At 37.9% G+C, this 21510-nt stretch overlaps 1 protein-coding gene across 4 annotated transcripts in view; it reads right to left on the reverse strand.

Moving 5' to 3' along the window:
* Window positions 1-12165: 12165 nt before the first annotated feature.
* The window catches only part of NEDD1 (NEDD1 gamma-tubulin ring complex targeting factor), a 45537-nt gene continuing 36192 nt past the window's right edge, over window positions 12166-21510 (reverse strand). For all 4 annotated transcript variants that reach the window (XM_040232773.1, XM_040232775.1, XM_040232774.1 and 1 more), the window contains 3 exons: window positions 21165-21321; window positions 13905-13971; window positions 12166-13458 (listed from right to left, as the gene is read on the reverse strand). In XM_040232773.1, coding sequence (XP_040088707.1) covers window positions 13354-13458; window positions 13905-13971; window positions 21165-21321 — 329 coding nt within the window. In that variant the 3' untranslated portion in view covers window positions 12166-13353. The remainder of the gene's footprint in view (window positions 13459-13904; window positions 13972-21164; window positions 21322-21510) is intronic.

Consider the following 21510-nt stretch of genomic DNA (forward strand, 5'->3'; position numbering starts at 1 on the left):
AACAGAGCTGACAACCACAGTCTTGAAAAACTGCCCCTTTCCCTCACTCTAAAAGATAAAAGTATAACTTTCTAATAAAACATTGATATGAGAAATGTGTGGTAAGATAAAACTCTCTGGTGGAAAGATTCTAGGGAGGCCCCATTGTGTAACTCCCCAGAACTCTGCTCCCTGATGTTCTTACTGTGTGTAATCCCTTACCCTTGAGTGTGGGTGGAACCTGTGACTTACTTGGAGCCCAAACAATACAGTGAAGGTGAAGAAATCTTGCCAATAAAATTAATGTTCTAAGTCAGTTGGTGTTGACCAATTAGAAGGGAAATTATTCAGGTTGCAGGAGGGAGGAACTGACTTACTCAGGTGAAATTCGTCAAAAGAGAGACTGGATGTTCCGTGAAGCAAGAAACTTCACTTGTGAGGATAATGAAGTAACTAGCCATGGCAGAGAAGGTAACAAAGAACTTTGGGCAGCCAGCAAGTGATGGCCAGTGAAAAGTGGGGGCTTTAGGCATGCGGCCACAAGAAAACAAATGCTGCCAACAGCCTGAATGACCTTGGAAATGAATTCTTCCCCAGTCAAGCCATTCTTGATGAGAATGCAGCCCTAGCCATCACCTTGATTATCACCCTGTGAAACCCTGAGCAGAGAAACCAGTTGTGCCATGCCAGACACATGACAATAAATTGTGGATTGCTTGAAGCTGTTAATTTGTGGCAATTTTTTATGCATAAATAGAAACTAATATATGTTCTAAGCTGGTGAAGATGTTTTTGTTGTTGCTATGTGTTTCTTACTTATTTTCCTAAATGGCTTAAATACTAAATGAATGATTGAAAAAATAGATTGGTTAGAACAAAATTTAAATGCTTTTGTAGCCAATTCCCCAATAAAGTAAAGTGACTATTGAGTGCTTTAATTGGATTTGCTCTACTTTACAATAGGATGTGTCACTTCCCACCACCACCTCCACCCCCAACCCCCTGCCTTAGGCTTTCCTTCTTAGCAGTTTCTTTGGCTTTTAGTTTGTTGCTTTCAGATGAAAGAAAAAAAAAAAAAAAAAAAGACAGCAGTTTTAAGGATCAAAATGCAACCATAAAAAAACAAACAAACAAACAGAAGAGTATACTTACCGAACAATACACAGCAGCACACGAAAGAGTCCACAACCTATCCTGCTGCAATCCTTCCTTGCCTCTGCCATCGGAGTCCGAGTGTTCTCGTAGGATTAATTCCATCACAAGAAGTTGATGACCCAGCATCAAATAAGTCATTACTGTGACTGATATGGTCAATTTATATATAATAAAAGCAAAGAAGAGATTCAGAGCCACTGTAATAATTCAAAATAAAGATATTATGCTTCAAGTTATAAAGATTGGCATAAAAAGACTGTTCATCTTGCTTATAAAATAAATTTACAACTAGCATAATCAACATATATGGTATAAAATGTCACTTTATAACATTATTTTTAATCTAACTGGTATGCTAGACTAGATAAATGTATTTAACTTAACCTAATTTTGTTAAGAAGCTAACATCCCCTATACAAAAATCTGGCAAAGATAATTATAAATTTATATTGCTATGAAAATTGAATTGAAACACTGAAGTAAAATACTAGGGGGAGAAATACAACACTATATGAAAGGAGTAATCCTTCCTGACCACCTCTCAAACAAAAGATGGGTCCATATTTAAAAACAAATCACAGCAACTCACATCTATAGATATTAAAGGAGAGGACGTTCAACAGATGTCAGAGACTATTAAATTTCTCTTCATAGCATTAATGTTTAAAACACTTTGAAAATTAGGGCTTATAGGATAATTATCAAACCTTAAAAAGCCTTCTCAAATCAATAGCCCGCTTAATGTGTAACAGGTAGCTTCTAGATGCATTCCAATTTAAATCCACTGTCTTTTTGATCAAGCTCTGCTTATTTCATCCTCTGGATAGTTTTCCAATCTTTTGACGGTTCAGGCCTGGTGTGTTTCTCACCTGCAAGACTGAACAGTCTCCTAGATGATGAATGCTATGATCTGAATGTTTGCCTTCCCCTAAATTCATACATTGAAATCTTAATCCCCAAGGTGAAGGTGTTAGGAAGTAGAAGCTTTGGGAGGTGATAAGTCATGAGAGAAGAGCCCTCCTGAACAGGATTAGTATTCTTATAAAAGAGGCCACAGAGAGAGCCTTCACCTCTTCTCCCATGTTAGGACACAGTGAGAAGGTACTTTCGATGCACCAAAGAGCAGGACCATATTTGGTCCTTGATCTTGGACTTTCCATCCTCCAGAACTGTGAAAATACACCCCAGGTATTTCTAAGCCACCCCGTTATAGTATTTCGTTATAGCAGCCCAAACACTACAATAACATCACTGCCCTTAATCTAATTCGCTCAAAACCATTCTCTTCACTGTGATCTGAATCATCTTTCTAAAGCTGGTTGTGTCACATTCATGATTAAAGACACTTGACTGGTTCCTCCAAGGAGAATCCTAGTACCTCAGTATACTCCCGAGCCTCCTGGTGATCTGCCAGAGCTCAACACTGCGATTCACATCCTGTTTCCCCTGCTTGGCGTTGGCAGGTCCTACGCCTATTTCCAGCCTCCTGTCTTAGAGGCACGTCTTCCTCCCTCTCCACCAGGTGTTCACTCATCTGTAATCCTCAGTTCAGGATTTTTACCTCCTATTTCCCCTAGGAAGCCTTCTCCGACACTACTCTCAGACTGCAGCCAGTACCCCTCTCTGCTGCCCTGTGCATACGCCCCACTCCTCACTCTTAGCACGTAAGTGTTCAGTCTCTATTAATATACCTGTTTTTTTCTGCTCACTGAGTGTGCTCTTCAGTATGAGGCCCAGTGCTTAGCACATAGGACATGACTACTCTTCACTGAATGAATGATGAAAAAAATGAAGACAAGGGAGAAGAAGTGAGTCTTGTCAGTTGAAACATCTCTCCCGAAGCACAGTCAAGAATGGACTCTCCCACGGGAGTTGCCCAGACAAGGGGATAATGCCTGAGATGATTACCTGCCACTAATCCTGAGAGAAACCCCAACAAATCAAACTTCAATTGTTGCTGTTGCCCAGTCACCAAGTGGTGTCTGATTCTTTGCAACCCCATGGACTACAGCATGCCAGGCTCCCCTATCCTTCATGGTCTCTTGGAATTTGCTCAAACTCACATCCACTGAGTCTGTGATGCCATCCAACCATCTTATCCTCTGTCATCCCCTTCTCCTCCTGCCTTCAATCTTTCCCAGCATCAAGGTCTTTTCCAATGAGAGGGCTCTTCACATCAGGTGGCCAAGTACTGGAGTTTCAGCTTCAGCAACAGTCCTTCCAATGAATATTCAGGGTTGATTTCCTTTAGGATTGACCAGTTTGATACCCTTGAAAAGTTCAAATTTTGAAAAGTTCAATTTGTCTGAATGCAAAATGAAGCATAATTGATTTTTGACATTTTAATTTTAAGTGAGCTGGTTGTAGGGTTTTACTTGAAAGGGACCCACAGTATCTCCACATCAAGGGCATGTCAACTATCTTCAACCATTATTGTCATTTTTCTATGTTCATAAATGTATCCTCCTACTATAAATACTATTATTTGACATGTGCAAAGAAGGAAGAATTTGAACCAAATTTCCAGTTTATTGCAAATATCATAAACACCATACAGAAATAATTTATAACAATCCCTACATGTTTTCCAATTATTCAACAATGGATAAAATTAGATGAGATGATACTGAACCTCTATGAAGTTTAAGCATCACACCAAATATTGCATCTACAGAAAGTTTTCCAAAACTGCCTCTGCCTATGAGGAGAGAGACCTAGAGACAGACCATCCCATTATAACCATCCCATTATGATTCTTTAAGAATTATAACGACAGGAAATTAATTTTTAGACACATGAAAGAGAGCTTGATTGCCTTTAGGTCATGGAAAAATGTCACAAAAGAGGTGACATGTGATAAGTGTCCTGAAGGATCTGTAGGGGCTTCTCAGGCAGAGAGAATGAAGGAAGCCTAGATCTATGAAATGGTATGGCACTTTCCGGTGCCCAAGACTGAAATATCTGGGGCAGGGTGTGCAGAGCAGCAGGAAGGATCAGGGTGCCACGCCGAAGATTACATGTGGTCTTTTTCTGTGGACAATGAGACTTGCCTTTTGGGTGAGGACAACACTGATAGAAGTGTATGCAACAGATAAGAATAGAGGAAGACCCAAAGCCTAATTAAGAGGCTTCTGAAGTCACCCCAGCTGGAATAAAGGTGAGCCAAGATGCTTATAAGTTATCTATTGCTGCATAATAAACAGCCAAGAAACTCCCACTGGCTCACCATGATAGGCGTTTGTTCCCAGAGATCTAAGGGTCTATTGGGCTGGATTAAGCCACGTTTGGCTGAGCAGCGTGGTTGAGACAGCTCTGCTTCTCATCTTTCTTAGGACCAGCAGCTGGCCTGGGTAGCTTTTTGTGTTTAGTTTTGTTTTTTAGGGTCCATGTCAGGGGTACAAGAGAGTAAGTGGAAATATGTGAGAGCTCTGAAAGCCTGGGTTTGGAATTGGCACACCATCATTTCTGCTTTATTGGCCAAATCAAGCCACAAGGCCAAACCCAGTCACAAGGAGGGAAACATATTCCACCTCTTTAGCAGAAAGAACTGCAATGTCAAAGGGCAAAGGGCAGGAATACAGCTTGGGGTTTAGGACTGGTGACAAAAATGCAGCACACCACACTCTGGCCTCCAGGCCACAGTAATTCATTTTCTTCTCGAATGCAATACATGCTCACCCCAACCCCAGGACTCTAAAAGTCACGTTCAATCACAGCATCAGGCTGTTTAAGATTTTTAATCTGCATTAGGTTCTTCCCAGAGAAGGCAATGGCAACCCACTCCAGCACTCTTGCCTGAAAAATCCCATGGACAGAGGAGCCTGGGAGGCTGCAGTCCCTGGGGTCGCTAAGAGTCGGACACGACTGAGCAGCTGGCTTCATTTTCACTTTTCACTTTCATGCATTGGAGAAGGAAATGGCAACCCACTCCAGTGTTCTTGCCTGGAGGATCCCAGGGACAGAGGAGCCTGATGGGCTGCCGTCTATGGGGTCGCACAGAGTCAGACATGACAGAAGCGACTTAGCAGCAGCAGCAGCAGGCTCTTCCCAGGTGGCGCTAGTGGTAAAGAACCCGCCTGCCAATGCAGGAGACATAAGAGATGAGGTTCAAATTCCTGGGTTAGGAGGATCCCCTGGAAGAGGGCATGGCAACCCACTCCAGCATTTTTGCCTGGAGAATTCCATGAACAGGGGAGTCTGGCGGGCTATGGTCCATAGGGTTGCAAAGAGCTGGACATGAAGTGACTTAGCATGCATGCAATCTATACTATATTCAGATATGTTTCATCATAATAAGAACAATGCATTGCTCTTTGTTTAGAGAACAATAAACAGAAGAATGACACACAGAGAGCCTACAAACAGAGAAACTAGGACAGGATAACTGTACTAAACACTCCAATTTTAGAATGAGAGACTCCCAGCAGTCACTGACCCCCAGTAATTCTGAAATCCAAGTGGGCCGAAGTTGCTCTATGGATGGGAAATATTTCTTAATTAGACCTCCGTTCTGCCCCCTAGGGGTGCCTCCCAAATCCACTGTTCCCCACATTTCTGACTGCTCTTCAAGATGTACTTCCTTTTTCTTCACTTCAATCATTTCTGAAAAGGGCTTCGGAAGACAGGTCATTTTGGCAACTTGAGTGACTTTCTCAGCCTACCTCCTACATTACAAAGTTGAGGGGTTAGATAATTTTTTATAGTTTTGAAAAGCCTCATTCTATTAGTTCTAGGTGGCAGCAGTGCTTTTGCTGAATCTACCACTTAAAACACTTTGTAAATGTTTATACATTTGATATAGTCTATCAGTGAACCAAAAGTCATATCCACAATTATTTTCCACCCACAATTATTTTCCAGACATGCTTCTCTCTCTCTCAATTTAATTACTAATAAGTACATATAAGACTCATGTGAGACCATGCCTTTAAGCTTCTTGTGTCCTTTATACCACTTGAAAAGGCATACCACAGGTCCTAAATTCTCTTAGTATCAGCTATCTTTTGTTCTATTAAAAATTACTGAAGATTCCAAACAGCTACTTTTGAAAATTCTAGAAAGTACCAGAATAAACAAGAACCCCTTTGATTAGGTGTCAAGACAGTGATGTAACCACACTGGAAAACTTCACTTTATGCTCATGAGAAAATAAGAATGAAAAAGACAATGTCTTAAGTACCATTACAAAAATAATTTTGACCTCAAAAGGATCTTGGAAATTCTCAGGGCTCACTAAACCACATTTTAAGAATTATTGGTCTACCAATATTTTTTTTTTCTTTCAGCACTTCTAACTATAGTTTCTATAGCTACATCCTTGATTTTCCCACAAATAATCTAACTCTGAACAGACTACCTTTTTCTCTTTTTGTCTCTGTAGGCTTTAAGAGCTCCAGTTAAGATAAGTATGTGGAACTTGATCATTTAATACATAAAATAATTCTTTACTAGAAATATACAGTGATTATCTACAGTATTAACTTGTCTGGCATTTTGTTAACTTCCACTGCAAACTAATACATCTAAACCTTACTGATTTAAGGTAAGAAACAGAACTTGGAAAGAGAAAAGTTAGAGTTCTTTTCTTGCCAAGTAGGACAGTCCTGTTTAACTCCACGAGTTTGTTTGGAACTCTGAAGGGTTAAACCTTTAACATGAGAATAAACCAAAAACTTAAACTCAACTAGGAAGCACCTCAATCCCTGATTGCATTAAGGTGCCATGGGCATGCTCATTCCCTAACTTGGCTGCTTGCTACAGTGGAGGTAAAACTTCTCAGAGACAAATATAGCACTGAGACTCAAAGAATTCCTACACTTTTTTATGATATCAATCACTCAATAAAGAAACATTCAAGAAGAACAGATGACACAATGTGATCAAAAACTGAAATAATGTAAAATAGAAACAAAAGCACAGGATATCCAGATATTAGTTATCAGACCCAGACTTGCAAATAACTAAGGGAGGAGTAAGACAGGCACAGGGGATTAAGAGTTACAAACGGCTACTTACTGTGGAAAATTCTTCAAGGGATGAGAATACCAGACCACCTGATCTGCCTCCTGAGAAATCTGTATGCAGGTCAAAAAGCAACAGTTACAGCTGGACATGGAACAACAGACTGGTTCCAAGTTGGGAAAGGAGTACATCAAGGCTATATATTGTCACCTGGCTTATTTAACTTATATGCAGAATACATCATGCAAAATGCTGGGCTGGATGAAGCACAAGCTGGAATCAAGATTACCGGGTGAAATATCAATAACCTCAGATAAGCAGATGATACCATCCTATGGCAGAAAGCGAAGAACTGAAGAGGCTCTGGATGAAAGTCAAAGAGGAGAGTGTAAAAGCTGGCTTAAAACTCAACATTCAAAAAACTAAGATCATGGCATCCAGTCCCTTCACTTCATGGCAAATAGATGGGGAAACGATGGAAACAGTGGCTGACTTTATTTTGGGGGGCTTATGACCAACCTAGATAGCATATTGAAAAGCAGAGACATTACTTTGCCAACAAAGGTCCGTTTAGTCCAGGCTATGGTTCTTCCAGTGGTCATGTATGAATGCGAGAGTTGGACTGTGAAGAAAGCTGAGTGCCGAAGAATTGATGCTTTTGAACTGTGGCGTTGGAGAAGACTCTTGAGAGTCCCTTGGACTGCAACGAAGTCCAACCAGTCCATTCTAAAGGAGATCAGCCCTGGGTGTTCTTTGGAAGGACTGATGCTAAAGCTGAAACTCCAGTATTTTGGCCACCTCATGTGAAGAGTTGACTCATTGGAAAAGACTCATGCTGGGAGGGATTGGGGGCAGGAGGAAAAGGGGATGACAGAAGATGAGATGGCTGGACGGCATCACCGACTCGATGGATGTGAGTCTGAGTGAACTCTGGGAGATGGTGATGGACAGGGAGGCCTGGCATGCTGCGATTCACGGGGTCACAGAGTCGGACACGACTGAGCGACTGAACTGAACTGAACTGAAAATCACTGCAGATGGTGACTGCAGCCATGAAATTAAAAGACCTTTACTCCTTGGAAGAAAAGTTATGACCAATCTAGACAGCATATTAAAAAGCAGAGACATTACTTTGCTGACAAAGGTCCGTCTAGTTAAAGCTATGGTTTTTCCAGTAGTCATGTATGGATGTGAGAGCTGGACTACAAAGAAAGCTGAGCACCAAAGAATTGACGCTTTTGAACTGTGGTGTTGGAGAAGACTCTTTGAAAATCCCTTGGACTGCAAGATCAAACCATTCAATCCTAAAGGAAATCAGTCCTGAATATTCATTGGAAGGACTGATGCTGAAGCTGAAACTCCAATACTTTGGCCACCTGATGCATAGAACTGAGTCACTGGAAAAGACCCTGAAGCTGGGAAAGATTGAAGGCAGGAGAAGGGGACAACAGAGGATGAGATGGTTGGATGGCGTCACTGACTTGATGGACAAGAGTTTGAGCAAGTTTTGGGAGCTGGTGACGGACAGGGAAGCCTGGCGTGCTGTAGTCCACGGGGTCACAAAGAGTCGAACACGACTGACTGATGGACTGATCTGAACTGAACTGATATACAAAGTAAACAAGCTACAAGGAAATACTATATAGCACAGGGAATATAACTAATATTTTATAACTATAAATGAAGTATAATCTTTGAAAATTATGAATCATTGTTGCACACCTGAAACACATACTATCAAAAATTAACTATATCTCAGTTAAAAAAGAAAACAAAATATTTGCAGTTGGTCTCTGATATATTTCCTCAGCATAAAGAAAATTTCTTCTATTCAGTTTACAAGATTACCATGAATCATTAATAACTTTTATCAGATACCTTTCTGTATCTATTGAGATGATCCTTAATGTGGTGATTTAAACTAATTGATTTGTTTAATGTTCTTGTTTTCTCAAGATAAATTCAAATTAATTTTAAGTGATAAACATACACATATGTTATGTACTTCACATCTTTTTTCTAGTTTAGTTTCAGTATAGTTTACCAAAAAAAAATTCATTTATTTTACATTAAAAAAAAAAACTAAAATCAATATACTTGAATAATTAGGAGATTTAACTGAGAATTAGAAACTATAAAAAATAACAAAATGGAAATTCTAGGATGAAAAATAAAATAGATGACATTAAATACTTACCAGATTAGGTAAATGCTAAATTAGACATAGCTGAAGAGAAAAATAGTTTCTGCTATAATTTTTATTATTACATTGAATTGGAAAATCAATATAGGAAAAACTGATATTTAACAACGTTGAGCCTTTCAGTCTATGAACCTGGCATAGCATTTACTTAGGTTTACCTTCTCTCAGTAATGTTTTGCAGAATTCAGAGTACAGGTCATACATAACTTTTATCAAATTTATACCTAAGTAGCACAAATTGATGCTTTTGAACTGTGGTGTTGGAGAAGACTCTTGAGAGTCCCTTGGACTGCAAGGAGATCCACCCGTCCATTCTGAAGGAGATCAGCCCTGGGATTTCTTTGGAAGGAATGATGCTGAACCTGAAACTCCAGTACTTTGAACACCTCATGCAAAGAGTTGACTCATTGGAAAAGACTCTGATGCTGAGAGGGATTGGGGGCAGGAGGAGTAGGGGACGACAGAGGATGAGATGGCTGGATGGCATCACAGACTCGATGGATGTGAGTCTGAGTGAACTCCGGGGTTTGGTGATGGACAGGGAGGCCTGGCGTGCTGCGATTCATGGGGTCGCAAAGAGTCGGACACGACTGGGCGACTGAACTGAACTGACCTGAGCACATCTCTGTCGGAGAAGGCAATGGCAACCCACTCCAGTACTCTTCCCTGGAAAGTCCCATGGATGGACGAGCCTGGTGGGCTGCAGTCCATGGGGTCTCGAAGAGTCGAACACGACTGAGCAACCTCCCTTTCACTTTTCACTTTCGTGCACTGGAGAAGGAAATGGCAACCTACTCCAGTGTTCTTCCCAGGGACAGTGGAGCCTGGCGGGCTGCCGTCCATGGGGTGGCACAGAGTCGGACACGAATGACTGAAGCGACTTAGCAGCAGCAGCAGCACATCTCTGTAGTGATGTCACTTTTTTCATTCCTGATACTGGTAATTTAGGGTTGTTTGTTTCTCTGGTTAGCTAAAGGTTTGATCTCAAAGCACTAGCTTTTACTTTTACTGATTTCCTCAGTTGACTTTTGCTTTGCACTGTATTCTCTAAAATCTTTTTTCATTTGCTTCTTTGGGGTTTTTACTTGCTATTTTTCTAACTTAAGGTGGAAGCCGAAGCTATTGAGCCCTTTCCTTTTCTAATACAGATATTTAATGATATAAATTTCCCTGTAAGTACTGCCTTAGCTGATTCCCACAAAATATAATTTGCTTTCACTTCTATTCAGTTCCGTTTATGTACTAATTTTTTACTTCAACTTTTTAAACTATCTGTATCTTCATATTTAAAGTGGATTTCATCGATTTAGTACACAGCTGGATAAAAAAATTCAATTTCATAAGGGTAGTTGATAATTTATACTTAATGTAATTCTTGATATTGCTGCTTAAATCTACCATTTTACTGTTTATTTTCTATTGTCCCATTTATTCTTTGCCCCTTGTTCTTTTCTTTGCTTCTTTTGGATTTTTTTAATGGCTACATTTTATCATCTTTGTTGATTTGCTAACTAGAACTGTTTTTCTTTTGTGGTTACTTTGGGGTTTACAGTGTACATTTTTAGCTTGTAGCATCCTACTTTCAGGTAGTACTCTGCTTCACAGTTAAGAACTCAGAGTAGTGTACTTTCATTTCCCTCCTCCCACCCTTGAAGATAGATACTCTTGTCAGACATTTCACTTTACATATGTTAACCACATAATTCATTGTTATTATTTTTGTTTTAAACAGTCCGCTACCCTTTGAAGATAACTTAAAATAAGGGGTGAAAAAGGCCTTTTATTTGTTCACATATTTACCATTTTTGTTGCTCTTCATTCCTTTGCATAGAAGCAGATTTCTATCTGGTACTTTTAATGTTTCCTGTAGGGCAAAAGTTAGCTTGTGATAAATTCTTTCAACCTTTCTAGGTCTGAAGAAGTTTTAATTTTCACTTTTAAAGATATTTTCTCTAGGTAAAGAATTCCAAGTTGAGTTTATTTTAAAAAATTCAGTATTTGAAAACTATTTCAAGTATTTTGTGTCTTTTTAAAATTTAGTTGCATTGTGTAAATCTAATCTCCTATTATTCTATTTTGGCTAGAGGCTAAAATTCAATTTCTGATTTCATCTCTTATTATTCTATTTTGGCTAGAGGCTAAAGTTCAACTTCTGATTTCCCATTTTTACCATTTAAAATTTAACTTTTTTTTACTTATTTAAATTCCATGACAAAAAATGTTTCATCTATATGCATAAGGTTAACAAAATTATTTTATTTATCTAACTTTTCCATGACAAAAAATGTTTCATCTATATGCATAAGGTTAACAAAATTATTTTATTTATCTAACTTATTTTAATATACATTATGTGCATTTATAGAAAAAGGCAACAGGAAAATATTAATGGATAATGCAAAACACATTTTTATGTCTTCTAAATCTGTTTGATAATGATATGTGACAAAACTTGTTACAAGCCATAATGCTTTCATTACCTGTCAGGAAAAAAAGATTATATTAGCATCCCTTTATGCTTTGTGTGCTAAGTCACTTCAGTGTCTCCAACTCTCTGTGGCCCTATGGACTGCCATCTACCAGACTCCTCTGTCCATGGAATTCTCCAGGCAAGAATCCTGCAGTGGGTTGCCATGCGCTCCTCCAGGGGATCTTCCTGCCTCATGGATTGAACCTGGGTCTCATGTCTCCTGTACTGGGAGGTGGGTTCTTTACCACTGGTGCCACCTGGGAAGCTCCCTTATGCTTTAATACAAATGTATTCCACTAAGACAAAGTAATTTATTTCTTGAAATAATTATTAGTATTTTACACTTACTAAATGTATCCTTAAAATCTTTCATCACCTGGAAGGAAAAAGTTAGTAATCCAGCTAGACTTCTTTTTTATTTTAGTAAATACTTTCATCTCAAAAGTTAAAATTGAGCAGGAGTGCTATATACAAGGTATAGTTTAAATCTCTGGGACAAGAGACTACAAGAGGTAAATAAGCCAGCTGCCCTCTTAATCTTATACCACTAAAAATGTAGATCACAGCATGTTAACATTCACATATTGTCAGAGGTGTATATTCTTTTGACAATTAACCTTCCTGTTTTTAAAAAAATTTTTTTATTTTATAGTGGGCCAATAATAGAAAAGTATTACACACAGCACAAAAAAGAATTAAAGAAAGTTAATGATATAAACCACAGAACAAAATCAACCATACCTCATTTAGGAGGAGAAAAAACAGACTAATACTATAATACTTAGTATAATATGAAATTTTCACTAATTATTAAGTGGAATTATATTGACTGAAACATTATAGTATAAATTTTATGCTGTTAATTAATGAGATAATCAGCAGATATGCAGTTCTGGTTGAGTCTTATAAACCCTTAAAAGTTTTCATAGGTAAAATTAACTACAAAATATCAACCAGAGTAGAGATTAGTTAGAAGTATAAAAGAATAATGCAATAGATATAATGTGATCTGTGCAATTCAAAATCTGAAAATTTTCTTATCAAATGTACAAGTAATAAATAATAGTTATACTTGACTTCACCAAGTTAACAAAATAATTACTAACCAACTTTGTGTTTTATTAGTCAATTGCTTAGAAAAACAAAACACCAATTAAACTTACTTTCTCCATAAAAATAGAAGGTATATCAAACTCTTTAATCATTAAACATCCAAAAAAATTTGGAAGGCAACTGTCAACCAAAAATATTATGTTTAGAAATGATGATTAAAAAACATACATAACCTATTTTTTTGCACAATTTTTTCATGAAAAAGGGCACTTAGTGTATAGCTAAAGCTTTCATAAAATAAAGATTCTGTTGGCTTTCCTTTTAGGCAGACGACATAGTGTACAGTTTTTAATATAAAAATATAAATATATTTGACAGAAAAGATGAAATAGTGATTGGTATAAAATCCCATCACCCTTTGACTGAAAAAAATTTTTTCTCCCAGAGGTTATGAAAACAATACTGACTTCATGTAGTTCTGTGTTGTCAGAACCTTCCCAAATTACAAAACATCAAAGTATTCACTGAAATTTCAAAAGTGTGCCCGCAGTCTTTTGTTTTCTTCTCGTAGTCTTTCAATTTCTGCCACTAAACCTTCATTCACTGAGTATCTTTCCAACAAAGAGTGCATTTCATTCTAGAAAAGGGGGAAAAATTTTTTTTAATTACTGGCATTTCACATTTATTTGACATTGTTTTACACATTTTCAGCTATCATTTTTCTCATGTTTGATTAACTGAGTAATTTTTTTTTTTCAATTTAACCACCCTTACTACTTTGCTAATATAAATGAAAGAGCACTGGTAAAATTTACATATTTGGAAAGTTTACATTTCCACATTTGGAAAGGTTTTTGCTTACTTACTGCCAAAAAAAAAAAAAACAGCTGTGAAAAAGTAGCCTTAACTATCATAGGTTATAAAGAAGGGTGACTAGTTAAAATCTATTCTATTTACTAAATTTCTAAAACGCTCTTTTATTTCTTAGCAATTAGATATAACTAAGTAAGAATACGTCACCCTTTCATGGACTTTTTAGATCCACAGCTATGCTCACTTACAATAAAACATGTCAATACATACCAATTGCATATGAAACTGTTTAATCATCTCCACTTGCAAATTCACAATGTCCCTATGGCATGCTTCTCTAGGGGAAAAGATATAATATTTATTAGAATTAGAACAGTTTTACCAATTCTAGAATCACTCAAGAAAATGACTATACTCTTATTATTTCATGTTACTATTAACAATTATTATAATAGTAAAAATACCACTGCACCTAGTATTTATTTACTATGTGCTAGGCTCTGTGTCTTCTACTTCAAATGTAAGAACTCATTTAATCTTAGAATTACTACCTTTATTTTACACATGTAACTGAATCACAGAGAAGTTGTAACTCAACCAAAGTCACACAACTAGTATATGTTAGAGCTAGGATATAAACCCAGCTGTCTACCTCCGGAACTCCCATTACACTACATTCCTTAATATAGAAATCATCATTAAGGAAAAGATACAGGTTTATATTACAATGAAATACAGACAATGCTCTAGGTTACAATGTTTAACTATTATCAATGTTTAAGCTATTTAAAAAAAAAAAAACCTTCCAGCAGAATGCAAAGAGCCTATTTATAACAGAGGTTTGCTCAATAAAATGCAATTAAGACATGCCTGCAAAACCATAAGAGTGGGAATTCCCAGGTGGCCCGGTGGTTAGGACTCTGGGCTTTCACTTCCATGGCTAAGGTTCAATCCCTGGTTGAGGAACTAAGATCCCACAAGCCATGTGGCATGGCCAAAAAGAAAGAGAAGACATAAAAGTTATGAAATGTAACAATAAAAGGAATATCTGTGTGTCACCTGCCACAGAAATTATGGGCTAGAACATAATGAAAATCACAGAAGCTTCCTGTGGTGCTCCTCACTTAACTCTTGAGAGAAGCCCAAGAAAGAAGTCACTACTCTCTGGAATTTGTTTGAGCAAAGCAATGTTTTCTAAAAAATATATATGTATTTATATATTTTTGCATAACATAGAATCTGTAGTCAATGTATTTTTGTTATGCTTGCTTTTGAGCATTACAAAAAGGGTACCATATCCTATGTAGCCTTGAGTAGTATACAGTTAAAAATAATCCAGTATCATGTTTTCAAGGTCATATTCTATTTATCTATAATTCATTGATCTGTACTAGCGTACATTCTTCTGTCAAATTGAACTGTTTTTTAAGTGTTTATTATTAAAATGTTGTTATAAACAATAATGTATATGTCTTCCAACCCACATGTGCCGATTTCTGTAGATAATATATCCAAGATGTGCTGAGTCACAGGTATGATAGAAAGGTACACTGTTCAAACTTACAAAATAATAGAAATTATTTTCCGAAGTTGTAGTATTAATGGACATGTTCATCATCAGAATATAAAGAGTTCCTCTAGCTCTACATCCACACCAAGACTTGGTATTGCCAGACTTTTTACAAATGTGTTTCCATCTACTGGGTGTGAAATGGTAACCAATTCCATTTTCAGTTCTCTGGTTAATTTGCAGGGCTGAGCAACTTTCCCTATGTTCATATACTATTCTTCAGTGAAATGCTTGTCTATGTCTTTAAACTATTGTTCTATTGAATATCTTAAAAGAAATTATTCATAATAGTTCTTTACATAATCTAATCCTCTATTGGTTATATGAGTACTGCAGATATCTTTTGTCTTTTCATTTTGTTAATGGTGTTCTGGATGAACACTTCCTACTGACATTCTCAAATTACTAACCTAATATTAATGTAAATTTACCAATCTATTTTTATAGGTAATGTACCCTCTTATATTTAAGTAACTTTCTAAACCTGAAGTCATATATAAATTCTTCTACAATGCCTAAACTTTTTCCATTTCTATTTAAACTTTTACTCTGTACGGAACTGATTTTTTAAATAACATGGAACAGGGATCTATACATTCCCTCTGTGATATATCACATTTCCACATATATGTATATATGGGATACATTATATGGGATACATATATGCTTCTTTGGAATACATTTGATTCCTTTGCAAAATCTGTCCACTCAGTGCTAATGCTACACTATTTTAATTATAGCTTATCTATCTGACAAACTAGTCCCTTTCAACCTTATTCTTCTCTGGTGCCTTGGTTATTCCCAGATCTTCCATTTTTCACACACATTTTGGAATTATCTCATCATCTTCTTCCAAAAAATCCAGTTGGGATTTGATTGGAATTGTGTTCAACCTTGTAGACCAATTTAAAAGAACTGATAGCTTCACAATATCTTCCCATGTATTTGTTAGTGCTTTCTAATACATTTTTAAATGTTTTTCTACACTGATCTTTACCATCTTTAGATTTATTCCCAAGTATCTTATTTTTTCTATCGTAACAATTACAAGTACTTTTTTAAAAGTTTCTCTTCTGTTTTTAACTATGACAAATGCCTGTGGTGGATTCATGTCAATCTATGCCAAAACCAATACAGAATTGTAAAGTAAAAATTAAAAATAAATAAATAAATAAATAAATAAAAGAAAAAAAAATAAAAATAAAAACACAAAGAAACAAAAACAAAAAGTGAAGGCTTCATTGAACAGGTAGCCAGGGCTGGTAGTGCTACAGTCTTGTAAACAAGGGGATCTACTAGGTAAGCTTCACAACTACCTCTGTTCACCTCTGGGGGGGTGAGCTGATTCCACAGTACGGGAAAAGAGACGGGGAGGAAAGCAATGGCCCAGAGTCTGAGACAGTCTCACTGGGTTAGGGAGTATTAGAACTCAGAACTCCCAAGGCAGCCAGAGCTACAAAGTTTCTGGGAAGGGGGTACCAGTAGAAAGTAAACCTGAAAGTGTGCAATTTCCCCTCAAGACATCTTTGAGTCCTAAACTGTGCCTGTACTGAGGTTAGGTGGCAGGAAACCAAACATAAAGTGGCCGCTAAAGAGGAGAAAAGGATTTGGGAGGCCTTGTGATGCTTTAGAATTGGAGGTTAAAGCTCAGGACCCACCAAGATAAAAAACCAGAAACAAACTAAAAACCCGGAAGTGATTTGCTTGCCACAGGAAACTTAAATCTTGAAAGACAACAGAAGCAAATCTGCAGGCTTCTGCTTAGGATGTAAGCTTTCCAACTCTAACAATGAGCACAAGCCAGACAACCTATATAATCAGACATCTGAAAATAAATTCAACTTTGAGAGTACAAAGAAATCTAAGTGGATTTAAATCCAGAAAATGGTGAGTCCCCCCAGAAGAAGAGAGAGCCACAGTTGTTTTCATCCTTGACAGGAGCAGTGAGGAAAGAAAGCTGCCACTGACAGGGTAAGGAGAACTAGATGACACTTCTCTAGATTTTTAAAGGCCAAGTGAAGACTGCCACAAGCTTAGAATTCCAAGGAGTCCCAGCCAAATGTAAAGTCTCCATTCACTCAACAACTTTTCACCACAGGCCTTCACTGAATGCTCTGTAAAAATTAGGGGCAAAGCAGGAGGGCTGAGAGAGAGCGCCCCTGGGGCACAGATGCACAGAGCCTGGTGAAGACTTAGGGCAGCAGAGGAGAACTGAGTAACCCCCCTGAAGCATGAAGGCCCTCATGGAAAAGGCAGCCTCCAGGCTGAGGGTGAACAGCTAGCAGAGAGCCCCATCTGTAGCTTGTTCTAAGTAAGGTCTGGCTGGCAAGACCTACTAAAGGCTGAAGTAAGAGCAGCTGAATTTACAGAAATCCTCTGAGTCATTCCGGCTTCTCACTGGCTTTCTAAGCAGAGGCTGCCTATGGGTGATGGAGGGGAAGAAGAGTGGAGAGGGGCCCGTAGCCGCCCTCACTCCCTAGGTACAGGCACACAATGCAAGCTGAAAGCTGAAGGCAGGACAGTGATTTCTTTCTAAATTTGCCCCAGTGTACCTGCTCCCTTTCTGTGTTTGCAGCACTGCTTTGTTCCACATTATATTACAGCTGTATCCAGACAATTCTGCTATTTTTTTCCCCACAAACACATTCCTGAAATAGCTCATATTTTTAAAACCTATGTATGGAAAATAATAGGACCAGATTTTAAAAAATGAGGTATGTGCATATAATGGAATATTATTCAGCCTTAAAACAGAAAGAAATTGTGACATGTGACAACATGCATAAACCTGGAGGACACAATGCTAAGTGAAATAAGCCAGACACAGAAACACAAATACTGCATAATCCTGTTTGCATGAGATATCTAATAAAATAGTCATGAGATATCTAATAAAACTCATGGAAGCAAGGAACAGGATTGTGGGTGTTGGGGCTGGGGAGAAGGGGAAACAGGGAGATGCTAATTGAGGAATAGAAAATTTCAGTTACACAAAATGAGTAAGTTCAACAGGCCTGCTGTACAACATTGTGTCTACAGTTAACAATACCATTATACTATACACTTGAAGTTCCAAGAGAGTAGTAGATCTCATAGTAAGTATTCTTACCATAACACTAAAAAAGAAAAAAAAAGAAATAACAGAATTTAAAGGAAATGAACTCTGGAAGATCACTCAAAATCTATATAAACTTTGCAACCAGAGTGCTAACAGAAACAATTAAATCCTAATAAAAATACTAGCACACCTTAAATATGGAATAATCAAAGATTTTACCCTAAAAAAAGTGAGGGTTACTTGATAAAAGGGGAAAGAAGATAAGAGAAAGGACTGAGGCTCTCAAGCATGAAGGCAAAAATAAAATGCCCAAAGATGGGGGGAAAAAAAATCACAAAATAAGCACTTCCTAACACATAGCATATAGCCAAATCAAGTTAAGAGGAAGAGAAGAGAAAGAGATGGACATAGATAGGTGGCTTGCACCCTTCACCTGTGTTCATGTTCTTTGTTTTGACAGCTGTTACACAAAACAAGAAAACTTCCTCATCATACTATCTTCACTGCCCTATTTACAAATGAGTTACTTCACATCAAAGAAACACACATCATAGCAGGACACACTATACCTATCTTAATTAAACTATAAAGTCTTTGTGGGCAGATCACCTGTTTTTGTATCCTCAGTACCAATACATATGAGGCACATTATAAATGTCAAAATGATGTCAGAAAATGAACAACCCAATCAAAAAGTGGGCAAAAGAACTAAATAGACATTTCTCCAAAGAAGACATACGGATGGCTAATAAACACATGAAAAGATGCTCAACATCATTCATTATCAGGGAAATGCAAATCAAAACCACAATGATGTATCATCTCATGCCAGTCAGAATGGCTGCTATCAAAGTCTACAAACAATAAATATTGGAGAGGGTGTGGAGAAAAGGGAACCCTCTTACACTGCTGGAGGGAATGCAAATTAGTACAGCCACTATGGAAAACAATGTGGAGATTTTCTTAAAAAAACTGGAAACAGAACTGCCATACAACCCAGCAGTCCCACTGCTAGGCATACACACCGAGGAAACCAGAATTGAAAGAGACACATGTACCCCAGTGTTCATCGCAGCACTGTTTACAATAGCCAGGACATGGAAGCAACCCAGATGTCCATCAGCAGATGAAAGGATAAGGAAGCTGCGGGTACATATACACAATGGAATATTACTCAGCTATAAAAAGGAACGCATTTAAGTCCATTCTGATGAGGTGGATGAAACTGGAGCCTATTATACAGAGTGAAGTAAGTAGAAAGAGAAACACCAATAAAGTATATTAACACATATATATTTGGAATTTAGAAAGACTGTAACAACGACCCTATATGCAAGACAACAAAAGAGACACAGATAAAAAGAACAGACTTTTGGACTATGTGGGAGAAGGCGAGGATGGGATGATTTGAGAGAATACCACTGAAACATGTATAGTACCATATGTAAAACAGATGACCAGTGCAAGTCTGATGCATGAAGCAGGGCACTTAAAGCCAGTGATCTGGGACAACCCAGAGGGATGCGGTAGGGAGGGAGGTGCAGGGGGGGTCAGGACGGGGGGACACACGTGCACCTGCGGCTGATTCATGTTGCTGCTGCTGTTGCTGCTAAGTCACTTCAGTCGTGTCTGACTCCGTGTGACTCCATAGACGGCAGCCCACCAGGCACCCCCATCCCTGGGATTCTCCAGACAAGAACACTGGAGTGAGTTGTCTCCAATGTATGCATCCATGCTTAGTCGCTTCAGTTGTGTCCAGCTCTGTGTGACCCCACGGACAGCAGCCCACCAGGCTCCTCTGTCCATGGAATTCTCTACGTAAGAGTTCTGGAGTGGGTTGCCATTTCCTTCTCCGGGATTCATGTTGATGTATGGCAAAAACCACCATGAAACTGTAAAGTAATTATCCTCCGATTTTAATTAATTAATTAATTTAAAAAGTCAAATTGATTATTTTTCTTTAAAAATATATTTAACATTTAAATTTTTTTAAAACATTTTTAACATTAAAAAGAAACATGTAACAACAAAAATTGCACATCTTCTCCAACATTCTTGCTCATGATATCCCAAATCTGAGCAAGAGTACTAAGTAAGTAAAGGTCAGAAAGGGAAAAAAAAGATTCTGATAATTGAAAAGAGCTTTCAAAATATATTGAGAACACAGGTAAAAGGAACCAACATTCTAGAACATTCTTCCAATGTTCAAAATTCAGAATGAGAAGACAAGGGCAGATCCAGGCAAGAACTTTTTAAAATTATGTGTTAATATTCTGTGTGTGTGTTATTTGCTCAGTTAAGTCCAACTCTCTGCGATCCCATCAACTGTAGCGCCCCAGGCTCTTCTGTCCATGAAATTCTCTAGGCAAGAATACTGGAGTGGGTAGCCGTTCCCTTCTCCAGGGGTTCTTCCTGATCCAGCGATCGAACCTGGGTCTCCTGCGCTAGGGTCAGATCTTTACCGTCTGAGCCACCAGGTATATTCTGACACATTCTATTTGAAAATATTCAAAATTCCTTTAAAAATGTCTTTCTCTACCACATTACGGCACATAGCATAGTTAAGAGGTGGTCTATGAATACTGTAGGAATCCCATTTGAGCCCATCAGAATCTGCCCACATCTTAATGATAAAAAAATCCACAGTGGCAGCCAGCCGCCACACTGTCAAGTCCTCTGATAACTGCCCCAGGGAAACGTGCCTTTCCTTGGCTGGTATAAAATAAACTCGGCACTTAAAGATTCACAAAACCCATCGTGTCTTCTACGTTTTTACACGTCCCAGAACCTACACAAAAGTAGTCACCACCATCATTACCCATAGGTACGGTTTTGTTAGGTTTTACACCTAACAAAAATAAGCTAGTCAAAGTCTACATAGAAAGAGTAATTTCCCAATTACCTAAAGTCATCCAGGGTTTCCTGTATCATGTTCTGAATAAAACGGATCTGAACAGATGACAACGGTGCATTTGGCCGACTATTTCCAATGGTATCAACGATTTTTTCTGATAGTGAACTAGCAACTCCAGCAGTGACAGAGGACGCTATCTTCGGATCTAAAATAAAAATTTGAGAAAGTATTAATAGTCAGCTTGGACTAAGATACATCAAATACTTCTAAATATGATTCAGCATGAGAAAGCCTGAAAAACTGGCAACCCCCACTCCCCACCAAAAAAAAAAAAAAAGTGCTCCTATGACATTTAGAAAAATTCACTGTCTGGAATACAAGTCTTAGAAACTTT

The sequence above is a fragment of the Oryx dammah genome, unplaced genomic scaffold (assembly GCF_014754425.2).
Source record: "Oryx dammah isolate SB20612 unplaced genomic scaffold, SCBI_Odam_1.1 HiC_scaffold_29, whole genome shotgun sequence".
NCBI lineage: Eukaryota > Metazoa > Chordata > Mammalia > Artiodactyla > Bovidae > Oryx > Oryx dammah.